The 24,620-nt window shown below is 37.6% G+C and overlaps 1 protein-coding gene across 3 annotated transcripts; it reads left to right on the top strand.

Moving 5' to 3' along the window:
- The first annotated feature begins 215 nt into the window (after positions 1-215).
- On the top strand, positions 216-23,360 carry LOC135194892 (dnaJ homolog subfamily C member 27-like). 3 transcript variants are annotated; one of them, XM_064221103.1, is made up of 7 exons: positions 216-457; positions 5,768-5,924; positions 6,175-6,327; positions 9,477-9,595; positions 14,546-14,717; positions 16,891-17,048; positions 17,939-23,360. In XM_064221103.1, the coding sequence occupies exons 2-7, from the start codon at positions 5,838-5,840 to the stop codon at positions 18,081-18,083; spliced, it is 834 nt and encodes a 277-aa protein (XP_064077173.1). In that variant the 5' UTR covers positions 216-457; positions 5,768-5,837; the 3' UTR covers positions 18,084-23,360. The 3 variants fall into 3 exon arrangements, with proteins under 3 accessions (XP_064077173.1, XP_064077166.1, XP_064077181.1); XM_064221096.1 differs by having other exon boundaries at positions 216-512; XM_064221111.1 differs by lacking the exon at positions 216-457 and adding an exon at positions 567-674.
- The last annotated feature ends 1,260 nt before the right edge of the window (positions 23,361-24,620 follow it).

Genomic DNA, 24,620 nt, shown 5'->3' with positions numbered 1-24,620 from the left:
ACGTACATGCGTACATACTTAAATACAAACATGCTTATACCTAATTCTTACAGGTTGATTTTACATATCAAGCGCTAAAGTGTTTCATTTCTTCCTTGTGATTGATACACACACGCTCATTATATATATACATTTTATAGAATATGATTTATAAGCATTTTTTAATAGAAACAGTAATAATCTCGGAAACAACACAGTGTCCATAAAGGGTCAGACAAGACGTTTTTTTACCCCGACCGAACGAACAGCCGAGATTTCAGTGTCTATTTATTTCCAGCCTGTGAATAATCCTTTTTCCCCTTTTGGTCACACTTAATTGTGCTTAAATCTCCGCCAGTTTATCGAAGGAGGATTTCATCTCCGAGCACTGGAAGCCCTTTGACGAAGCCGTTAGAAAACCCGGTGTCCTTCTGCAGAAGCCTGAGTTCTGGAGGAGGAGTCTGCAAGGAACCCATCGGTGACGAGACCTGCCTTATTTTGACAGATTATTCTGCTGCCAGTCGCAAAACTAGGTCATATTTCGTTATTTTTCGTTAGATGGAAAGTGTATTTAGTTTTTTAAGCGTATATTACTTCAAAATGTCGCGTATATTTCCTTAAATATGCCGTTTTCCACGAACTTCTTTTTGAGGGCTCTCGAGGAACCGGGTACACTGACTTGAGGTCAAGGATAGGTACGTAGGGTCTGGGCAATTAGTAAATCATTTTGGGCTAAAAATCTTAGGTCAGAGCCAGCCAGAACGAATCCCCATAGGAAAATGGTTGTTCAAAATCTTTTGGATTAGTACCTAGTTTAAATGTAAACATAAGCTAACAATTGTCCAGCTACCAAAAGTACCCAGTACAATTAAGGGTTGAAGTTGGGGACGGTAATAGATGATCGCCGATGAATGATACTAGGTTGGGTATTTCTACAGAAGCAGTCCGCACTGACTGCAAGGAACGTAACCGCGGATACGACATCCACTAGGAATTGGGTCGTCCAATGTACCTAGGTAGTTTGCCGTGTTTAGCACTGGCCCCTGAGGTGTTAATTACAGTCATCTGAATAAATATTACTTAAAATTCTTGTTCAGTACTAGGTAAAACTGCCTAGACAAACCGCAACTGCCATAGTCTAGGCCGCTGTGGATAAGTACCCTAGATCTACCTTAGGTTGGGACTAATTTAAGTAGCCTAACACCTCACTTAGATTTACAGTAAAGTACAAATGGTAAATGACAACTGGCCACTGATCCTGGAATGCTGCCACTTTCCTGAAAGAGTACCTACTTGAATTCGCTGCCATGAACGTAAGTCAAGAATTGTGGCCCATCCACGCAGCAGAACATGACCTCTATACTCCTCTCGAAGTGTTCTCTCCTAAAATATGAAATAATGGCATAATTCAAGTACTTTTGAGGATGTGGCTGTGTTTCGAGAGAGGTGGGAGCTATGTCGTCGCTCGGTCATTTACCCAAATGTAGCAGATGTATGCAATTATTTATTTGCAAAACTGAATATACATGTTCTAACTTACAAAGATTTTATGAGGATTTTGGGGCTGTTTTGTTTTTATTTTTTTTTTTTTAGAATCTTCTAACAGCAATTACAACTCAGAGTTTAGGCTTTGTTGAAATTAGTTGCTTATGTTTTCTTCTGGTCAAGATAAAAAAAAAAACAAAAGACATCTGTTTTGCCATTAGATAGGCTAATTGGAACAATAGGGAAAACAACTGACTGGATTAGCTGAGCCACTTTCTACCGTGTTTGAAGCCACCCTCCGAAAAAGTACTTTAACACGTCCTGACGCCGGAGATGGTCATCAGTCATGAGTTGTTGGTGGTGAGAGCAGGAGCTCGAGACCTCTACTCTCCTTTCAAAGTAAGTATTTTCTCCAAAGAAATTAAGGCTATATTTTAAGATGAAACAGAGTAATGAAAAATCTGGCCCTATGCAGTGCACACTACCTCCATGACGCTTTCAAAATTTTTACTTACAACTATGAATATTTTGAAGGTTGGCGCCATCTCGATGTTTGCGGAGTCACTTGTGTCAACAAACTTCTTATTTCTTGTGGTAAATCCGCACACCACTTGTTCCCATAGACGCTGGGGCACTTTCATCACAATAATCGTAATAACGACTTCAACCACTACGTTTTTAAGTAAACAACGATTTTTGCTAGAAGAAGAAGGAGAAGCAGCCTGCACTAGATAATTATATAAATAACTAGTTAAACGGCAGTATAAGGTCATGTATTGCATAAATATTTTTACATATTCATGCTTATTAATTTGAAAATATTCGTTGTTGAAAAAGTAACTAGATTCGTGGCTCAAATATCAAGTTTGCTTGTGAACGGTACCTACAGCGTTCTTCGCGCTCTTCAATTGTTTATCAGTGTTGCCAATTGGTATTTGTTTATCCTCCAAACTGGGTATAAGACTTAAACAAAACCGGGGAAATAAGTGAAATTAGTGTATCTATTTGTAGTATATACATATACATATTAGAGCAATTTTATCATTACATATTACATTACTATGACAACTAGAATTCATGGAAACAGTTTGTAAATGCATCGGCATATGTGTGAAGCTCATCTAGATTGGCAAAGATGGGTCATTTTCCCGTCGTCTGCTCGTATGTACTTCAGAAATATATGTAATTTTTCGTGGTTAATTTGGTTGCAAAAAAGGGATAATAGACATGAATTAAACAAACATTTTGAAGTAACAAAGTAAAGTTAATGAATAAAGTTAGCAATTAAGGGAATAAAACTTTGCACCTCATAAACCATGTACTCGTGTGCTGCCCGTAACTGTGTTTGTGGAGTGAGCGCTTAGGAACCAGGAACCGCAGCATAGTTCAAGTGCAATTTGGAGTGAATTAAGACTAAAACATGTATAATTACAATCAAATAAGCACTGTGGAGTTTCAGTTGTGGTGGCAGTAAGGATAAAACCTCCGATTACAAGGTAAAAATGAATTTCAGTTCAAACCATGACCCTGGGAATAAGAAGTGTCATACTTTCACAAATGTAGGCAACAAAATGTTGTTTTATTGTGCTGATTACAACTGCAATCTTGAGTAAGATCAATAAATGTTACATACATACGCTAACATTGTTCAAATGAGTGCTGGGAAAGATGGTGGCTTGGCTGTGGTTACGAACAACACCTCATGCGGTTGCCGCCATATTGGATTTCAAAACTGCCTTGAAAACATATTTGCCAAAGCTCACATACTTATTTTAGTTAGTATGGCGCTTTCATATATCACATTATGTTGACGAAACTTCAATCTTTTGAATGGTATGCTTAAATATGTAATTTTATTCTTGTTTCAACAATTAAATATCAAGTGAATAAGGCTAAGCCACCTGATGACGATGGCTCAACTGTGGTGTTTCCCCCTACATCCATGTTTGCTTATATGAACTTTAAATCGTGTTCATCACTGCTGCCTTAATTTTCCTATCATGCATTACTTTTGTTTGATCGGTAATATTTTTGTAGTAGGGTATTTCATTATTGTTCTGTCTGCATTCTTATTTTGTGTAGTGACAGCTCTTATAAATGAGATTTAAGTATGTAAGTTATGTATTTTCTAACAATAACCATTATACAATATATTTTCAAACTTTGGGGCCATAATTTTTTGTTACATGCCTAAACACATGTTGGATTACATTAAGATCGTGTGATGTACGGATTTGTTATGTAAATGAATGTAATTTTTGAACTCATGAAGTCGTAAACTAAATGCAGTAATGTGAGCAAATGCAGAATCAGGGGCCAGGGCTACTGTGGTAGACATTTCTCTTAAGAAGTGATTTCAAAGGGAATATGAGCTAACCAGACTTAGCTTTACCTAACCTAGCATCGGTTTTTATACCCTAACATAACCATTGGGGCTTCCCTAGACTTCCCTGTAAGTAAGTTGTCATCCCACACACTGCATTCAACCCCAGTAATGAAAACATAAATTATAACTGTTACTTTACTTGAGCATTTTGTTTCATTTTTGCCCTAGAAGATTTTTCCTTGCAGTGACTCCATTCAAAGGTGATTTTTTCCTAAGGCAGTGGTTCTCAAGCTGGGTGAGCGTCAGTAATTTGCAGGGGAGGCACGAGCCCTGGGGAAAATGTTAAAATCCTCTAATTATGTTCGTTATTCTTTTAAATAGTGAGGAATTAATAATATTAGTTTCCAATAGTCTACTGATCTAGTTAGAGCTCATTGGGCATACCATGTTTTGTAATTATTTACTCTTTCCCTCTCCCTTAAAAACCTTTCTCTTTCTCTTTTTTTTTTATTTTGCTTTAAATCTGGGAGGGAATTTTACTCATAGATGCAAAAAGGGGGAGTGGTGGGAGGGACCAGCTCTTAAAGGAGGCATGGCAATAAAAAGTTGATAACCACTGTCCTAAGGGCTTTTATCATTAGAAATACTGCCCTACACTCAGCTTATATACAGGACCATGGCTGTGGCCTATTGACAAAAATACGGTATGTCTAGACATTGCAAAATAGCTGAGAAACAAAGCTTGTTCATTAGATGAGAATTTTTATTTTCAACTTATAGAGCCACCTGCAAGTATCAGCTAAAGATAACCATTCTTCAATGGTGCAGAAATTGTATCATTTGATCAGTTACATAGGCAACGCCACCATATTTTTGAAGGGACGATGCAGTATGGGAAATGAATAATGTCCAACAGGCTAAAGTTGTGTATCATTCGATTACGTAATTTTCCTTTAATTTCATTATCAGTTAGCACAAAAGTATCCTCGCCAAATCTTGCTAACATAACCTACTTACCTAGCTTTGGGGCTAGGCCCCTTATTAATGGACCTTCCTAACCTTGGTTGGTAGTTTTATTGCTTAACCCCCGTTGGTCAGCCTACCACTGAAAAAGGAATTGATACATTTATAGATACCTGCAAGTAAGTGTATTACCATACATGTGACAGTATTTTTTTTTCTTTCATTTTACATAATTGCCAATAACCCACCTATTACCCATTGTTAATGGGCAGTATTTAAAAAGTCAGACATGTCAGTGCTATAGGTTGATACTTGAACCGTTACCATTGCTAGAGTTGAAGGTACTGATTTCCATGTGCTCCCGATAATCGACCTATCAAGATCTGTTTTCAGACTTTCTCAAAGGAATGTTTTTACAAAGTACAAAGACAGTTACGTATTAAACTCTAGAGCAGTGGTTTACCATATGCCCCTAGGGGTCATTTGATTTTTAAGGGGGGCCAATTCAAGAAAATTTAAAGCAAGTTAATGGCCTTTTAGGCTTCCTCCACATAAATATAAGAATTCTAGTATACTAGTATACAGGCAGTTCCCGGTCATCAGCGATCCGGTTCTACAATGCTTTTCTAGCGCCATAAAATTGGCAATTGATGGTGCTACCTTAACGGGCCAAGCTTCGGTTATCAGCGCCATAAGGTCCAGTAATAGTTATGGCACCATAAGTGCCATTGTGGCGCCATAAATTGCCAATTTCCGTTAATGGCGGCTTTCGCTTATCGGCAACCCCCAGGAATGGAACCCCCGCCGATAACCGGGGACTGCCTGTATCACCACAGGGCGCATCAGGAGTTTATAGTGAGGATTAGGTGGGGGCATGCACAAGAAAAGTTTGGGAACCACTGCTCTAGAGGATGTTATATTATTAAAAGTTGTTGTGGTTAATCAGATTTTGACATTTTTTTAAAAGTTTGTTCTATTATTTAAAGACTTCTTATTCAATGTCTTGTTTTTCAGGTGGTGGCTAACCCCTCTGTTCATGATTGAAGTATCTTATGTGAGCGGCAGTTGATAAATCTTAAAGTGAATGGTTGTGAACATGGAGAACCGTAATGGTTCAAAATTAACCCCAAGAATTCGTATTTTGAGTCTAGGAAATCCAGGCGTTGGCAAGGTAGGTACTATTGTTTTTGTTTCAAGGTTCCTTAGCCTTGTGCATTATTTTAAAGCTTTTTTTATCTTATGGAATATCAGGATTGTAAAATCAGCCTTGAAATAGCTTGGTGTAAAAAGTGTTTTATGCACACAATTCATTTGCATGAACTTCTACAATTGAAATGAAACATAGTTTACAATACATAAATGTCATGACATATGCATTGTCGGATATATATTAAAAAAGATTTCTAACATTTCTTTCCCAGAGTTGCCTGATTAAAAGATATTGCGAGAAAAGATTTGTCAATAAATACATTCCTACGGTAGGAATTGATTATGGTTCGACAACAGTCGACGTGGATGGACGTAAGATCTCTGTCCACTTTTTTGATACCTCTGGCAGCCCACTGTTTGAAGAAGTAAGACTAGCTGGTTAATGAATGAGCATTATACAAAGTCTTAACAGAGTTGTATCAATATCCCGTACAGTTAAAGTAGAATTGTATTAATATCTTTGTGGCATCTATGTTCATATGGAGATTCAAACCGATACTTCACAGTTGCTTTCTTTGGCCAATATAAGTTACATAATATAAATTAAGTTTTTAGTGATAATTAGTTTTGTGGCTGTGAAAGTCTACCCAGAGCAAATCAACCTCCATCACCTGTAGGTTTAATCACATTTTCCTTGATCTGTAATTAAGGAAGGCCAGGTGGAGATCATGTTAGGAATTTACCATTTCATAATTATTATTATGACTGGGTGGTTATTTATAGTGTGGGGTTCCGGGTTGCATCCTGCCTCCTCAGGAGTCCATCACTTTTCTTACTATGTGCGCCATTTCTAGGATCACACTCTTCTGCATAAGTCCTGGAGCTACTTCAGCATCTAGTTTTTCTAGATTCCTTTTCATGGATCTTGGGATCGTGCCTAGTGCTCCTATGATTATGGGTACGATTTCCACTGGCGTATCCCATATCCTTCTTATTTCTATTTTCAGATCTTGATACTTATCCATTTTTTTCCCTCTCTTTCTCTTCAACTCTGGTGTCCCATGGTATTGCGAGATCAATGAGTGATACTTTCTTCTTGACACTGTCAATAAACGTCACGTCTGGTCTATTTGCACGTATCACCCTATCCGTTCTGATACCATAGTCCCAGAGGATCTTTGCCTGATCGTTTTCTATCACTCCCTCAGGTTGGTGCTTGTACCACTTATTACTGCAAGGTAGCTGATGTTTCTTGCACAGGCTCCAGTGGAGGGCTTTTGCCACTGAATCATGCCTCTTTTTGTACTGGTTCTGTGCAAGTGCCGGGCATTCGCTTGCTATGTGGTTTAAGGTTTCATTTTTCGTATTGCACTTCCTACATATGGGAGAGATGTTATTTCCATCTATCGTTCTTTGAACATATCTGGTTCTTAGGGCCTGATCTTGTGCCACTGTTATCATTCCTTCAGTTTCCTTCTTTAGCTCTCCCCTCTGTAGCCATTGCCAATTGTCATCGCTGGCTAGTTCTTTAGTCTGTCTCATGTATTGTCCGTGCATTGGTTTGTTGTGCCAGTCCTCTGTTCTGTCTGTCATTCTCCTGTCTCTGCATATTTCTGGGTCTTCGTCTACTTTTATTAGTCCTTCTTCCCATGCACTCTTTAGCCACTCGTCTTCACTGGTTTTCAGATATTGCCCCAGTGCTCTGTTCTCGATGTTGACGCAGTCCTCTATACTTAGTAGTCCTCTCCCTCCTTCCTTTCGTGTTATGTATAGTCTGTCCGTATTTGCTCTTGGGTGTAGTGCTTTGTGTATTGTCATATGTTTCCTGGTTTTCTGATCTATGCTGCGGAGTTCTGCCTTCGTCCATTCCACTATTCCTGCGCTGTATCTGATTACTGGCACTGCCCATGTGTTTATGGCTTTTATCATATTTCCGGCGTTGAGTTTTGACTTGAGTATCGCCTTGAGTCTCTGCATATATTCTTTCCTGATTGTGTCCTTTGTCTCTTGGTGTTTTTTATCCCCTCCTTCCATTATTCCCAGGTAGTATTTGTATCCTGTCTCATCTATGTGTTTGATGTTGCTCCCATCTGGTAGCTTTATCCCTTCAGTTCTCGTTACTTTGCCTTTTTGTATGTTGACTAAGGCACATTTTCTATTATTATTATTATTATTATTATTATTTTTTTTTTTTTTTTTTTTTTTTTTTTTTTTTTGCTCTATCACAGTCCTCCAATTCGACTGGGTGGTATTTATAGTGTGGGGTTCCGGGTTGCATCCTGCCTCCTTAGGAGTCCATCACTTTTCTTACTATGTGTGCCGTTTCTAGAATCACACACTTCTGCATGAGGCCCGGAGCTACTTCAGCCTCTAGTTTTTCTAGATTCCTTTTCAGGGATCTTGGGATCGTGCCTAGTGCTCCTATGATTATGGGTACAATTTCCACTGGCATATCCCATATCCTTCTTATTTCTATTTTCAGATCTTGATACTTATCCATTTCTTTTTTTCCCTCTCTTTCTCTTCAACTCTGGTGTCCCATGGTATTGCGACATCAATGAGTGATACTTTCTTCTTGACTTTGTCAATCAACGTCACGTCTGGTCTGTTTGCACGTATCACCCTATCCGTCCTGATACCATAGTCCCAGAGGATCTTTGCGTGATCGTTTTCTATCACTCCCTCAGGTTGGTGCTCGTACCACTTATTACTGCAAGGTAGCTGATGTTTCTTGCACAGGCTCCAGTGGAGGGCTTTTGCCACTGAATCATGCCTCTTTTTGTACTGGTTCTGTGCAAGTGCCGGGCATTCGCTTGCTATGTGGTTTAAGGTTTCATTTTTCGTATTGCACTTCCTACATATGGGAGAGATGTTATTTCCATCTATCGTTCTTTGAACATATCTGGTTCTTAGGGCCTGATCTTGTGCCACTGTTATCATTCCTTCAGTTTCCTTCTTTAGCTCTCCCCTCTGTAGCCATTGCCAATTGTCATCGCTGGCTAGTTCTTTAGTCTGTCTCATGTATTGTCCGTGCATTGGTTTGTTGTGCCAGTCCTCTGTTCTGTCTGTCATTCTCCTGTCTCTGCATATTTCTGGGTCTTCGTCTACTTTTATTAGTCCTTCTTCCCATGCACTCTTTAGCCACTCGTCTTCACTGGTTTTCAGATATTGCCCCAGTGCTCTGTTCTCGGTGTTGACGCAGTCCTCTATACTTAGTAGTCCTCTCCCTCCTTCCTTTCGTGTTATGTATAGTCTGTCCGTATTTGCTCTTGGGTGTAGTGCTTTGTGTATTGTCATATGTTTCCTGGTTTTCTGATCTATGCTGCGGAGTTCTGCCTTCGTCCATTCCACTATTCCTGCGCTGTATCTGATTACTGGCACTGCCCATGTGTTTATGGCTTTTATCATATTTCCGGCGTTGAGTTTTGACTTGAGTATCGCCTTGAGTCTCTGCATATATTCTTTCCTGGTCGTGTCCTTCATTATTATTATTATTATTATCATTATTATTATTATTATTATTGGTATTATTATTAAGCAGTTTACAAAATTGTAACTTTTATCCTTGTTGCAGGTCCGCTCAGAGTTTTACCGCGACATGCAAGGAATTATGTTGACGTACGATGTCACTGATAGGTCATCATTTATTGCTTTGGATGCATGGATGGCAGAACTGAGACACAATTTAGGACCGTAAGTAAAAGAGGCTTGTGTTCTGTGAGTTTTTGTTTGTAAATATTCTACTACAAGTGTGAAATTGATGTCTTATTATGCTAACTGGAATCATTCCTTTCTGTGTGTAATATTATGATGCATTAGGAAACTAATTTATTTGTAATAAACATATGGTTTGGAGGACATTTTTAGTGGATGTTAGCAAAATTATATTGCTGGCAACTATGACTGAATAGATCTTCTTTTGGGTATAGAAGTGGAAATTATATTTAAACGTAAGGCAAGGTACCATGGCAACCTGAATTAAAGAAGCTACTTGTGTTCATCCTGTTTATCTCATTTAGGTTACATTCAAGTGCCAAAATCCATAAAATAATGCCAAAGTGTTCTTGACATACAAAAATCCTCAGTATGACACATAATTTAGTTCCTTAATTTATCGTATCAAGAATTTTATGTATAGTATGTATTTTAATAGGTAGTGCAGAAACTTGATTACAATTGTTTTCAGTAATATTACACAATTTTTAATTAATAATTTGAAATGATGTACTACATCCTTAATGACTTCTAATTGAGCTTTTCCATAGAATTGTCCATGGCCATGCAAGTCAACTTTGCTGTATGAAAGTTAATAGTTTGATATGGTTTCAGTTTGCTAAATTCCCTATTCAGGCATCTGTTGTACAGAGGTGCTCAAATATCATTAATGATTCTTTTTGTATCGTCCAGACTCTCAGACTCAGCGTGGAGTTGCCAAGTAGTGTTAAACTTTTTTTTTTATTTCTCTTGTCATACATGTCAAAAAGTTTGCAAATTCACAGCTAGCCCTCATTTCTTTATGGTTATATAAATATGATCCCTTTTATGCCTCGGTATAATTCGTAATCTGTGTGATTTGAACTGATTTTTTTTTTCCGTTTCTTAGTTCAAAGTGCGGTGTAATAAGGTTAGCAGTGCCATCAATGAAAGCACGCTTAACATGCTCCTCGGACTGGTCAACATAACTACGTCTGCAGCATTATGACAGTAGACCTAATAAGCTCAACAGTCATGACAACATTTTCAAAGTACGAATATGAATTAAAACAAGTTTTCAAACATCTAACTCACCTGGTAGTTATATATATAGCTTACGTCCCTGACGTCAGCTATATATATAACTACCAGGTGAGTATGTTCAAAAATTTATTTTATCATGAAAATAACATTTTCTTTGAATGTTGAAGTTTTAGGCTGTGTTTAAGCTGCCTGTATGTTGTAAAATGATTCATAGGCCTGAAAAAATAATCCAAGTCTTCTGAGATGTAATCTGTTGCTAATGTTTTTATTTGTAGAGGTTACCTGTTCTTTGAGGAATAAAAGATGATGATTTTGACTATATGGAGAAGATGGCTATTAATCAAAATATCATAAGTATCAATATCAAGGTGTATGGAACACTTGTTTTTCAACTGGTTTAAAATATTAGTTTCTTAAAAGTCCTACTGCTCACTCTTGGTTTATAATTTATTCTTTCATAAGGTAACTTGAAATGCAAGAATGTGTAGATAACCTCATTAGCTTTCTGGCCAGAAATTGTTAATAGAGAAATGTGAATGTTAAGTGTATTGTAAAAAAAAAAAAATCTAACACCTAGGCCTACGAACAATATCTTTGCTTTGACAAAAGAATAATTGCATAGGCAAATATTTGCTAGTATTCCATCATTTTCAAAATATTTAAGAAATATAACAAATAATTATGTATGAAAATCCAAATATTCCTCTAACACATAAAGTAAATGTTTTCAAGATAATTTCATTGTCGCTACTCATTGTAGGCTTACTTATGTTACACCAGGTGATTGTTGCACCGACTCTAATGATACGACACACATGGTCCCCTCACGGTTTTTATATACATATTTACATTTTGTTCAGCCTGAGGTGTAAAAGCTGTCAAATAGGACTGTTTCAAATTTTATGCTTGCTTTGGAAGCATTATAGATGTTATGACATTTTTTATCATTTCTTTATTTGACATTTGAACTGAGGTTTGATTACGACTTCATTTTGGTGAAGTGCTTCAACGATGTGTGAACGAAAGTTTTGAAAATGTTTCGTAAGAGTTTTTGAAGGCTACATGTGACATTTTCTTGCAGTTTTGCAATATATGACAGATTTCACTCTTATGAAAAATATTATGGCTTTATTGTATACAATAATTGCATTTTCACATTGAAATAATAGATAAATATGGAGCATGCTAGGTTGCCAGTTAGTGAATTTTGAACGAATTCCTATGGAGTCACGTTGCATGAGATTTGAGCATCACTGTACATGGAGTTGATAAAGGGAAAAAATAACCCAGAGTGAACAAACCATAGTTTTACTATTTTGATTGGCCAATTCCTTAATCCAGTTGCTGGTTTTTGGCTTTACATATGTGCAATGAGTAATGAAGGACCTTTGTCGTTGGTGAAGTAAGAAATATTGTGTTCAGATCACACCTTGTAATACTTTAGTATTATTTCATAGTACACTACATACTCAGATTAACTGTTGGCTATGGACATAGGTGCTCAAGTTTGTATGAAGAATGGCTGTGTTCTTTGGCATGATTTTCCTGAAGAATTAAGATGAAGATCAAATTTTGTTATCATAAAATGCTTACCATATAAGAATATGTCAGTTTGCCAGACAAGAAAAGATTAAATTACTTGTTTTTACACAGCATATGAGGCAAGAAAAGATATGGTTTTTACACGACTTACAAAGTTACTCTTATCTAATATAGTTTGATTAAACATCTAATATGGTTTGATAATTTCATAATGTAGTGTGATACAATTCTACTGTACATATTGATTTTAGTAATACAGCATTTTAATGTCAAATCAGCTGATGTGAACTAGGTATAATTATTGTATGTAGTGACAATTATTGAAATATTTTAGGTAACACCAACTTATTCCAAAAGAAAATCATCTTCAGGCAATACTGTATAGTAGCTTGCTTTTCAAGAGAATTCAGTTAACCCTTTGAGATTCTTGGGCAATCCAGATCATAACTATGGTAAAAACCCATTTGGTTCTGCCATACCACTTGCGAGCTTAAAAGATCATTTTATCTTATTGCTGACTGCAAATTTCTATTTTGTGCTGTAATGCTGGTTTTATTCTTAATTTGAGGTGCAGTGATTGTCCTTTGTATTTTCAAAACGAAAAGCAACAAAATCATGCATTAAGATAGATGTATTGAATATAACTGAAAGTAATAATTTTGACTTTTTTTTTTACCTTGAAAATTACAATTTTCCTTTACATTAATTGTAGTATAGGTATTTATCACTATTATTGCATATAAAAAAATGGGAAGAAAAATATGCCAAAATTTTTATTAGTCTATTTAGTATTGTTTAGTGGTACTGTGATTACCTTTGAATTGCCCTTAGTGTCAGAATGTGATTCATTTTTTCTGTGGAGGATGTCATCTTTGCATGACATCATTTGATGTCATCAGAAGCTCAAAGGGTTAATTCTTTCAGTCTTGCTAAAATGTGCTTCTGTTTAGGTGTTCTTTTGTGTGTGTTAACAAAATTAACAGTAATATTTTATTAAGCTAACATTTTTTTTTAAGCATTTGAACAAGTGTGACTAATGATTTTTAATTTTAACAAACTTTTCAGAGGTACTCAGATGGCTGGTGCGGATGCAATGGTAGCAAAGGTTTGTGAAGTGTCTCTGCTTGTTTTAATATAGGTGAAAAATCTCCATTACTTTTTTTAACTCGTTAGTTAAGCTGTTTATTTTCATGCCATAAAAGTTTGAATTGAGTTGCACAAGTAAGGTGAGGTAAAAAAAAAAAAAAAAAAAAAGTATGATTTGAAGATTTTTGTGCATTTGTTCAAATTTTGCTTATATGTATGTTGCCATTAGCTTAGATAACTTAAACATGATAAAAATCACAAATACTATTCATAGAACATATACAATTTAGGCCAAAGACCAAGCACAGGGACCTATGAGGTCATTCAGTGCTGAAAGGAAATTTGAGAGTAAAAGGTTAACAAAGGTGTAACAGGAGGAAAACCTCGCTCTCATACTCTGACACAATTGTTAGGAGAGAGTGCAAAGTAAGATGGAAGAATATGAACAAGGTAGAGTAAAAGGAATGGAAGGGGTTGCAGCTGGGGCCAAAGGGATGCTGCAAAGAACCCTGGGTAAAAAGTTCAATTAATGAATCTAAGAACATCAGCTCTTGAATCATTGAGAATTACTAATCTATTATTGATTTTATCTGGGAGCTGTCTGTCATATCAAAGGAATTAATGCCCGTCCTGTAAACTAAAGCAGCAGGCTTAGAAATGGTTGTTGGATGTCACATTTTCTAGTTGAACATTTGTGCAAGCATTTGAATATAGTAGTAGCCATTATGCAAACACAAGCTCAGATGCTGCCTCGGCTGTAGCTCGGTAAAGATTCATCATAAGTTTGTACATTCAAAATGAACCTTTCAGTATCACTATCAACAATAACTTTTTTGCTATTGGAATACATTTTAGCCTCCTGTTTTGTTATTGATTCAGTTTTATGAATATTATTTTAAAAGACATCGGAACTGTTTAGCAAGTAACTATTCAAACTTGGATGTCTTGAAAATACATTTTTAATCTGTGGGGGTTGATTTTGTTATTCAGTTTAATATTGTTGTAGTCTATTTTTTCTTTAAAATATATATGAAGAATTCTAAAGTATGCCAAGAAACTTAGAGACTGGCTGTACATAGTGAAAATGTTGCGTACTCAACTATACTTAGTGATTGTTCATTCGATTTATATAGATGAGATAGAAATTTTTGTTAACTGAATTTTGCTTTATCTGAAAACTAGTCATATGTAGAATTTAAGTAATTTGACATTTGTATTCTAAGGAGATCATTTATATCCATGCCTCAGAACATCAGTTAGTGCTTTATTGCTTTTCAGAGCTGATGAGTGGAACTTAGCAGTCGTAGTCTGTGGCACTCGAACAGATACAGGGGGAACTGGAGGAAGGCAGGTGTCCGAGACTGATGGCCGTGCATGGGCAGACAAGCATGGTTTCTCACATGTTCTGACTTCAGCTGCTTTAGGAAATGGTATCACACAGGCATTCCATGTAAGTTATTATTATTAATAATAGAGCTTAGTTTTTCCAGACCTCTGAGTCTTAAGTAGACTCTTCTCGGGCCAGTGTTTGTAAATGGATATTTCTTAAGTAGACTCTTCTCGGGCCAGTGTTTGTAAATGCATATTTCTTAAGTAGACTCTTCTCGGGCAAGTGTTTGTAAATGGATATTTCTTATGGAAGTTATTTAATATTTGACCATTGTTAATTTAATTCTTTTAAATGCAAATGATTATTTTATTACAGTTGATTATCAAAATTAGAAACTACTAATTTATAGACTTCAAGGGGTGACAGAAAGTAATTGTTTATAAATGAGATAAAACTAATGTAAGGTATATTTGAAGAGGTTGGATCGCTATAGTGCGTTTACTTTTCTAAGATCACTCTGGTGGGGCCAGGTAGAAAAGGCAGAGTTGTCATATCTAAAGGTATGTAAGTCCCATTAAATACTTCCCGCAGATATAATCATTCTTAGGAGGATTCGCTTTAGACCTTGGGAGTCGAGGGAAAGGGTTTGCTTCTTCCCTGTTAACTTCTTTTTAATTTTCATTCCCGATTCTATTTAGCTATTCCTATTATAGATGCGCTGAATGGCCTGTTGGCTCCGGTGTATGGACTTGAAACATAAATTCATAAGTCATTCGATCTGTTATGCCCTTAGAAAAGACAACTACTCATTCCTTGTTTGCATAACATTTTTATCAAAATCATCCAAGTCAGTCACAGGACTCACTTTCTCTTTTCTTTTTTGAAACACTGGAGATTCCACTATATTTTCCGCCTCTCTTGTTTCCTAAGTCTACGAATAGTCATTTCTGACACTTTTGTTGCTTCAGATGTTCTCTGGATAGCCTTCAAAACATCAGTTACAGGACCTTCATGATGTTTTTATAAAATGAAGTATTTCAGGAAATTATAGACTATTTCCTTGGCCTCAGGTGGTGGGTGAAGATGTTTACGGGAGTCACTTGGGCTGGGCTGTCCATACTTATCACAGTGGGTGATCGAGAGCAAGTATCCTTTAATGATATTGACCCATGACCTTTTAAATCCTCTTAAAAATCATAGGTCCCCTAAACTCAGATCTGGCATTGGTGGTGAAAAAATATGCCATATCTTCATTTTCATTTATAAAACTGAGGTTTTAACAAAGAATTTACAAAATAAGATATTTTCAAAAAATCTGATGCAAACAAAGAACCACATTTCAAGAAATGAAAACTTTTCAATAGACTCCATGAAGCTAATATGATTACCATAACATGAAAATTGGCAACGTATGATATCTGTACAAGCCACACCACAGCGATCTTAGAAAATTAAACGCACTATAGGTGGGGAAAGATCAAGGCAAGTAAATGAAAAATAAAAGACAGAGCAAAAGCAAGGTCAATTAGGTACTGCATATAAAATCTTTAGTACTGCTTACAGGCAGCACCCGGTTATTGGCGATCCGGTTTTAAGGGGCTTGTCTAGTGCCATAAAATAGGCTATTTAAGGTGCCATGACAGGCCGAGTTCCAGATATCGGCCATAACATACCGAATAGAGGCACCGTAAGAGCCACTATGGGGCCGTAAATCGGTTTATAGTGGTTTTCGCTTATCAGCAGCCCCTCAGGAACAGACACCCCCACTGATAACGGGGGACTGTCTATAAAGGGTGCCATTCAAGGCATACTGTTGAAAGTTCACTCATAGGGTAATATGTATACAGTGGACCCCCCATATTCGCGTTCTCCGGATTTGCGGACTCACACATTTGCGGATTTCTCTCGGGAACGTTTTTCTGCATTATTCAGGGAAAATTCGCATATTTGCGGTATTTTTTTAGAAATATCCACAATTTTTTTTTTTTTTATTATTATTTATTATTATTATTATTATTATTATTATTATTATTAATTTCATCATAAAATGCACTTTTTGTGATAAAACTATTTAAAAAAACAAGTATGAGAATTTTTAGTGGATTTTTCTTGAGTTTTAACTAACAAAATAGGCTGTTTTCAGCATTTTTATAGGGGTTCCAACTATTCACGGGTCCTAACTATTCACGGGGGGTCTGGTACGCATCCCCCGCGAATACGGGGGGACCACTGTATATGCAAACATGAGGTAGATTCCAGTTTATTGTTACTGTTTGATACTTCTTGTGTACAGACGCTGTTTGTTCAAGCATTACAACAGAAGGAAGGGGTACGGCAGCCCGGGGGAGGAACGGGTGCGGTGGACCCTGAAGTGGTACAAGCTATTCATCGACTTATCCACGCCATAGACGATTTTGATAAGATGGGCGTCAGTAGAAGATCTGTATCCAGGTGAGATGCATGTCTTTACTGTATGACTTTCTATACTTTGGTTGTGGTAACTTTAAAACAATTCCTGTTACTGAAAAGTTGCCTTAGTTATCATGGGAAAGCTTTTATTTTGGGAATTCACAGTTGAAGGCAAGTCTAGGATACTGCTTTTCTGCCAAAACTGGTGCCTTATCCATGAACCTAATGATATCCAAAAACTCTTGCCTGTTCCATTGTTAAAGAGAAATTGAATTGTTTAGTCTGTTTTATCAGGTCTTCTTCCTAACATCTCAAGGTATCCATCCTCCCATCCTCCCCGGTGTAGTTTTTCTGGAGTCAGTTGCTGGTTGAGGTTATTGAAATGGGGTTCCTGTCCTTTTTAGACTTGTGTTTCCTTGCTGGATTCTCTGATTTGGATTGTTGCTATTCTTAAAGGCCTCATCTAGTCCCTTCAGATCAAAGAATTGCCCAGGGGTGCTGCTCCCTTTCTCCAAAAATTCTGTTCATGTTGTGTATAAGTAATAGGAGTGTGATAATACATGTAATTTTTCAGAAATTAAATTTTTTTTTCAAATACAAACCCATTACTTTCACCATATGTCTCCTCCATGCCTTTTGTTTTCCTGCAGCTGATCAGACATCAATCAAAGGAAGTGAAAAATATCTTTATATTCTGCCAAATGTGGTGTCTTGAGTTTATGTATAGGTTGTACTAAAGGCTTTGTAAAACTTATGATTTTGTATTGAAAAAACATAAAAGTTTTAATTTGAAAAAATATTGAGATTATTTATTGCCCTAATGTTTTGTGGCCTGTTGTCACAGTATGATTAAATGCTTTGTACCTTGAATTGATTGAGCTTTTGTTTAATTTTGTTTTGTATTAAAAATATATATTTCCTCCATGTTCCAGAGATGAAGTGAATAAAGCCTACCGAAGATTAGCAGCCATTGTGCATCCAGATAAATGCAAGGCTCCTGGGGCAGAGGAAGCCTTCAAGGCACTTACACAAGCCCGAGGAAATCTCCTTAAGATCATGACGGAAACAACTGTTTAGTTACGTTATAAAGCTTTAGGGCGTGTTTTTTGTAAGAGTTCTTTTGTCTTTCTTTGTTGAACTATTTGTCTTGTTAATTGTGTGGAATATTCTTCATATGTGTTTTGTACTTCATGATAGAGAGAAATACTGTAGCCCTTAGTAGACTTTCTTCCTTACAAATTACAGATTCAATGGTAAATAACAGGAATTATATAAGTGTTAAGTGACTGTGCCATTTTCCAGTAGGCACATCTTGGGACCATTTCGTTATTTAGGTGTCGGGATCTTGCATTAGTTTCCTTGGCAGTAGTTGAGAGGGACATGTTACACTCTAACATTAGGAATTTGTACGCTTTATGGCCGAAAGTGAAACTCAATTGGTGGAATGCAGTCTTTCTAAACTGTGATTTATGTTAGTTTAGAAACTTACTCGAGTAGTCTTGGTTTATATCGCCTGGTATCTAACAGTATGTAAATAATTGTGTACTTTAAAATTTATATCAGCCTCTGGAGGACTAATTACATACAGTACATATGGTGATTTTTTTTATATATAGCATGATAATTAGCTTTTCATACTCATTTAGATTTTGTAAAAGTGCAGGTTGGGGATGGCATTCTTTGTAGGGGTAGACATGAAGTATGTTGGTAGTGAACGGTAGATGAGAAACCAGTTTAAAGTACTGTTCTTTATTATCAAGTGTTGTACAGTATTTAGCTGTCAAGTTACAATGGTATTTAGTTACACTGTTAAACATAAACATTCATAAGCTATTCATGTAATAATTTACAAAATTTATGTTATGTACAGTACTATTTTACAAAACAGTTTTGATAGATTTAAGGATTGTGAATATGTTGATACTGCATGCTTTAAATTAGTTGAATAGTCGAGTATCAGTATAGGTTTCTTCATCTTCACACTGTAAATAATTCAAGCAATTTTTGAATGGAAGTTAGGTTTCAAGAATTTGTTGAGCCCGATTCAGACACTTTTTTGTCATTGTAGTCAAGCATGAATTTTTTCTTTACAGTCAAAAGGTTAATCTCAGGTAAATCATTAATTCTCTTTTTGTTGTAATCTTTATTTATCCCCATGAAAACTAGTTCTAGTTACAGGATATCACCAAATGTGTTTACTTGTTGTGTATATATCAGTAATTAATCAGAACAAATTGTTTTCCTTAATGAGTTTTTATACCAGTCATTTTGTAATTTGTACTAACCTACTGTAGCTATAGCATAATTTAGAAACCATAAAATATCAAACTATATCCCACGCTAGTTATTTCTGAATTTCTCTCTAACTTGAAGTATTATGCTCATATGTGGATATAAAGATAGCTAGTGTTTTTATGTGCAGGTGATAGTTTTTTCATAGACTACTTATGTGTTTTCATTCAGTTCATGTTAAATTCATACATTTTGAAAATTTAATGCTAGGAATTTTTGCCAATTAAGTATCAGAAGACTGTTTGTTCCTACAGCCTTCTATGTAGGAGTATTTCTCAGAGTGAGCTAAAATCAGACCTTGAAACTTGGTAACAAAGTAGCCAGATGGTGGTAAGAGGGGCAAGTGGTATTTTCTCTTTCAGAACTTCCTCAACAAAGTAAATGGGGAGATTTTTTGTTGCTTTGAGGGCTAAAAAGCACTTTAAATTTCTCATCGATAGGGAGGCAAGACAGTTCCCCCAACTGCTGTAGTTGCAGTTGCTGCTTGGATGATGTCCCAGATTAGGTTGACAGCCTGAGTTGTTGATCAGGTCCTTGCTATCCAGCATTTGAGCAGGAAGTTCATCTTGTTACAAGATGCATAGTTCTACAGAGGTCAGCACTCTTCCAAGTTTCAGCTGGGAGTGGTCTCATTCATCGGAATGGACTGGTTTTGGATTCCTTTTCACACTTTCTCTAGAAAGTTCAGACAGCAGTGAAGAGTGTCCTGATAGCCAGAACACTTGATCCATTGGATGTTGTCCTTCAAGTTCTCTCACAAGAAAGGAACGGAACCTTCAAGGATGGCCAAACTTTCTGTGTCCATTGTCACGATGGGGTTCCCCTCCAAAAGATCAAAGATTTGTGCTTTGGACGAGTGATAGCTCCCTGGTGTTCACTGTGGTGTCAGCTTGAGCCCATTCTCAGGTTAGCACACTTCTGTTATATGGACAAATGGTAGTTTGGGCATCAATGGAGGCTCCAGAACAAGGGGCCAGGCTCAGGTGAGTCCTGGCTTTTGGCAGGTATACTGGGCGAAGCCAGTCGAGCAATAGCCAGGTCATTCTTCCATCCATTCTTTGCTGCATGATTGTGTGAGAGCCTAAGTAGGCAGGTGATAGAGGTGGCTCAAGTTCTGAGACATAGACTTTTCTGGATGTGTTGTATGTCATTTTCTCTGGCATTATTTGTGTTAGAGCTCTATGGACGTCGTAGGGAGTGGTGGTTCTGCTGTTCTTGCCAAGAACTGTCCATAGTCCATAGTGTGCTTCTGCCGGTGACTCAATGAGTGCTGCATGAGTGAAGTTTGTTAACCCAATAAGATCCATAGCAATTCTTTTTTCCACTGCCCATCTTGGCATTGGCTGTCAGTTCTGATTTCAAAGATAGGATGGCTATCAGTGCTGCTTTCAAAGCTAACATGCCATTTGCTTCTCGGTTTTATGTTGTCATGGCAGCAGGGGCATGTCATGAGGTAGATGTGACGTTTGCTCATCTATCACTGGTAATGTACTCGGGAACTCCAGTGTCTGCTAAACCAGCTTATTAGGGCTCTTGTACAGTGTTCTGCCTTTTGTTGCTTGATAGGGGTTACCTCAGGCCCTCTGGTGTTCCAGTCAATTATTGTGAAGAGGTATCTGTACCCCAGAAGGTGGAAGGGGGTAGGGGCCTACAATGTTAATGTGGGTCAGTCGTTGCCATGTTGTCAGGATCTCTCCTATCCTCCTCTTTACTTTTGACATTTGGCAGGGGAGGCATTCTCTTGCCCACATGTTAATGTCTTATCTTCCTTCCCCACCAGATATGCCTCTCCAGCAGGATTCAGGTGGTGAATCGGCCTGACTGGTGGGATAGGTTGTGGGCGATGTTGAATGCTGCCTTTCTCAACCCCAACAAAAAGTATGGGCGAGGGCGTCTTGTACTTGTCTCGCAGGCAGTGGGTGTGTCTGTTGATGATGACCAGGTCACTCCATGTTAAGACAAGGTTCTCCCGCCAAAGTCGCTGCAGGTCCACTACATCTTTCTGCTCTTATGTTATGTCGGGATATGATATTCTGATATGGACAGTGTTGATGGAGTTTCAAGAAAGAGCATCAGTTACGCTATTGGAGGAACCCTTTAAGTATTGGATGGTTTGGCTATTGATGACAGGTGCCGCCACTGCTTCTGGTGAAGGCATGGACCAGGGGTTGGTGACCAAGTGGACAGCATCGACCATTTTCAGGAACTTGTCAAGGGGCATGGTTGATGCTTTGGGGATGGCCGCGACTGTTTGGCAGGGTAATTTTGTGAGTAGGACCTATCTCACAATGTCAAACATAGTCTGGATGGCCATCTGTGGCGGGGATCATTACTAGCCACCACAGCTGCTTGTAGACATGCGATGGATACTGGTCTCCTATTGCTGCCCCTACACAGTCAAAGAACTTTCTAGCTCTGAGGGTGGGCGGCATGCTGAAGGACAACCTTCCTTTGGTGCTTTCTAGGATACAATGGGCTGTTGGTCAGTGAGCAATTCTGCAATTTGCTCAAAGTCGGAACTCGAGGACGGCGTTGGCTTTGCAGGATGAGGTGGTGATCTTAGACCTGAAGAACCAGTGCCTCGGTTGTGGGTTGTGAAGGGCCTCAAGAGTGGAATGCGACTTCTTCCTCCACAGCCTACAGCAGGTGGTGTTTTACCCTTGAAGTAGTCTTGGACAGATATCATACTCAAGACCATCTTTCTCCTAGTCTCCGGCAAAACATACTGACAAGTAAAATGGTCCTCCTCCTTCTGTAGCACCTGTAGGATTAGAATCTTTCTTCTTGTTGTCACACAATTTCTTATCTCTCTCTTTGGGACCTGGTGATGCTGACAAGGATTCTGTTCGTAGTGTGTTGTTAGATGCTACCCAAGTAGGCCCCAACTTCTTAGCCAAGTAATAATGCCTCCTTGCTAGTAGTGGCAATTACAAGAAGTGGGTCTCCAGGAACACCTTTGCTTCCTGACTTTGTGAAATTTAATTAGCCCTGTGACGCTTCCTGCAAAATAGTTGTACAGTTGAAGTCAGGTTAATTGAAACTATCCCTACTTTTTTAATCAAACTTTAGCATAGTATTAGGATAGGTGAAGCATCAGACCCCTTACCTCATTATACCAGAAGGATGTCGACCTGCTCCGCACATTGTGTAATCACCCAATCTCCTTTCAGACAGAAAAGCACCTGCACTCAGAATGGTCAAATAACTGGCTTCTTATACTTTCTCCTCTTATAGGGCAGCAGCTTGGCCCATGTACAGATATACTCATCCCCTTACCACCAATTACAATGTTTCAATGACCAATTCCAGCTTGTGATTAGGAATACTCCTACTCAGAAGGCCTTGGTTTCTATACCTAAGAAAAATAGAAATAAGATAATAACAAATTCCACTTTTAAAACACAGTATGGCAACACCTTTATATGGATTTAGAAATTTGTAGCAGTATCAATAAATGAATGTTTATGACTAACTGTACACATAAAAATTTATCTTATACATTGATGAAATCAAGAGCTCAGCAATATTATAGTAACAATGCATTAATGGTTATGAAGATCTCTAAATCTGCTGTACATTTACAGTTTTATGTACAGAAAAATATTTTTTTTATTTTATTTTCAAATAATACATTGATTAATAAGAGTAATTTGTTGTATAATACCTCAAAATACTATAAAGGTGTAAGATTTTAATCTTAACTGTGTTGTACCAACTTTCTAAATGATAAAATAATGGATAATTACCTGCAATATCATTTGGTGCACTTGTTATAGGTCTTACAGATTGTACAGATTGTTATTTTGTTATCCAGTTGTTTAATATACTGACTTGAATAGCTTATAAAAATGAAAAATGTCAGAATCATTGGCCTTGGCTAAAATTAATGGTTGTTTGTTGTTATGCTTAGCTGTGAGATTCTGTATGAAGATATTTTGAAATTAAACTGAAATCTGGCTTTAATTCAAAGTTACTGCATTTCTATTAAAGTAAAATATTAGCTCAGTTTCATATTGTAATTGGATGTCATGGTCAACATAAATAAATTTCATTCAGAATTAATTGGATATTGTTTTAACCTCCACTTTTGACTTTTTCAAATGAAAACATTTTCCATGTATTCTGAAAACTTAACTGTTCCTGATAGTAGGCAAGTGTAGGAGAGTCTCCCACTAACCTGCCATAAGCCAGCATATTTCATTCAGATGTCACTGGGATCTAATTTACCAAATGTAGGGTTGACACCAGGTTGTCTTTGCAGTGAAATGGTGTCCATTTCCATCTGAGATTCATGGACTCTCCCAGACTTTCCCACCTTCATACTTTTGCTTAGGTAGGCTGAGAAGAGTTGTACTACCTTTTATTGTTGCATGCATGATACCCAGATCATGCACCTGCGTAGAGGTTATTGCATGACAGGTAATTGCTATACGATCCCACTGGGCGTCATGGCAATCCGTATGCTTGTAATCATAAAAACCCTCAAGCAGTCATGGCAATCTGTATGCATGTAATCATAGAAACCCTCAGGCAGAGCCTTCTTTGTCCAGAAAGCCCAATGTAAGGGTACTACATACAGAGGGTTCACTCTCAAGAGTTGCACATTACAGCAACACTATCTCACAGCAAGCCATGTGCACATGATCATAAGGCACTTGGAGTGTTCCTGGTTCATCCAAGACTCCCAGTGTGTGCATGTTTGTTTGTCCACAGCCTCTTCTATTTCAGTTTCAGTTTATCAAGCAAAAGTACAGGAATGTAAGCCACAGTTTTGAATGGTTACAAGTTAGCTTCAGTACATGATTCAGCAATCAGTGTTGCCAGGTCTGATCATTTGTATCAAAGATTCCCAGTAGTATGATCAACAGAGCAGCTGGTGTGTTAAGCCTCTCTGGGAAGAGGAAACACCTCACGCTTTTGGGAATCTGTTGGTACCTAAGGGTTGTTCCCCTCCAGAACCTCTTCAGGCAGAGTTGGCACAGTTTTTGGTCATTCTAAGCCCTCATTCCGCGGTAAAGTAGACTATGGCAGTTGATGTTTTCCTACGTTATTTTACTTACTGAATAAGAATTTAAAGTAACATGTATTCGGAAAACTGTAATTAACCCCCAGGGGCCAGTACTAAACATGGCGAAATACATTGGACGCCCCAATCCTTAGTGGATGTCGTATTTGCAGTTACGTTTCTTGCAGGGTAATTCTAAAGAATAGTTCCACACGGACTGCAAGGAACGTAACCGTGGATACGACATCCACTAGGGATTGGGGCGTCCAAAGTATTTCGCCGTGTTTAGTACTGGCCCCTGGGGGTTAATTACAGTC

The sequence above is a fragment of the Macrobrachium nipponense genome, chromosome 20 (assembly GCF_015104395.2).
Source record: "Macrobrachium nipponense isolate FS-2020 chromosome 20, ASM1510439v2, whole genome shotgun sequence".
NCBI classification, from domain to species: Eukaryota; Metazoa; Arthropoda; class Malacostraca; order Decapoda; family Palaemonidae; genus Macrobrachium; species Macrobrachium nipponense.
The sequence above is the reverse complement of the archived record's forward strand: the minus strand, read 5'-3'. Positions and strand labels throughout refer to the sequence as shown.

What these genes read in the sequence shown, in the direction of transcription:
- LOC135194892 (XM_064221103.1), top strand. Translation starts at nt 5,838, where the DNA reads ATGGTTGTGAACATGGAGAACCGTAATGGTTCAAAATTAACCCCAAGA. An exon ending in GCAGCCCACTGTTTGAAGAA is followed by an intron (nt 6,328 to 9,476) that starts GTAAGACTAGCT and finishes TCCTTGTTGCAG; the next exon opens with GTCCGCTCAGAGTTTTACCG. An exon ending in AGTAGAAGATCTGTATCCAG is followed by an intron (nt 17,049 to 17,938) that starts GTGAGATGCATG and finishes TCCATGTTCCAG; the next exon opens with AGATGAAGTGAATAAAGCCT.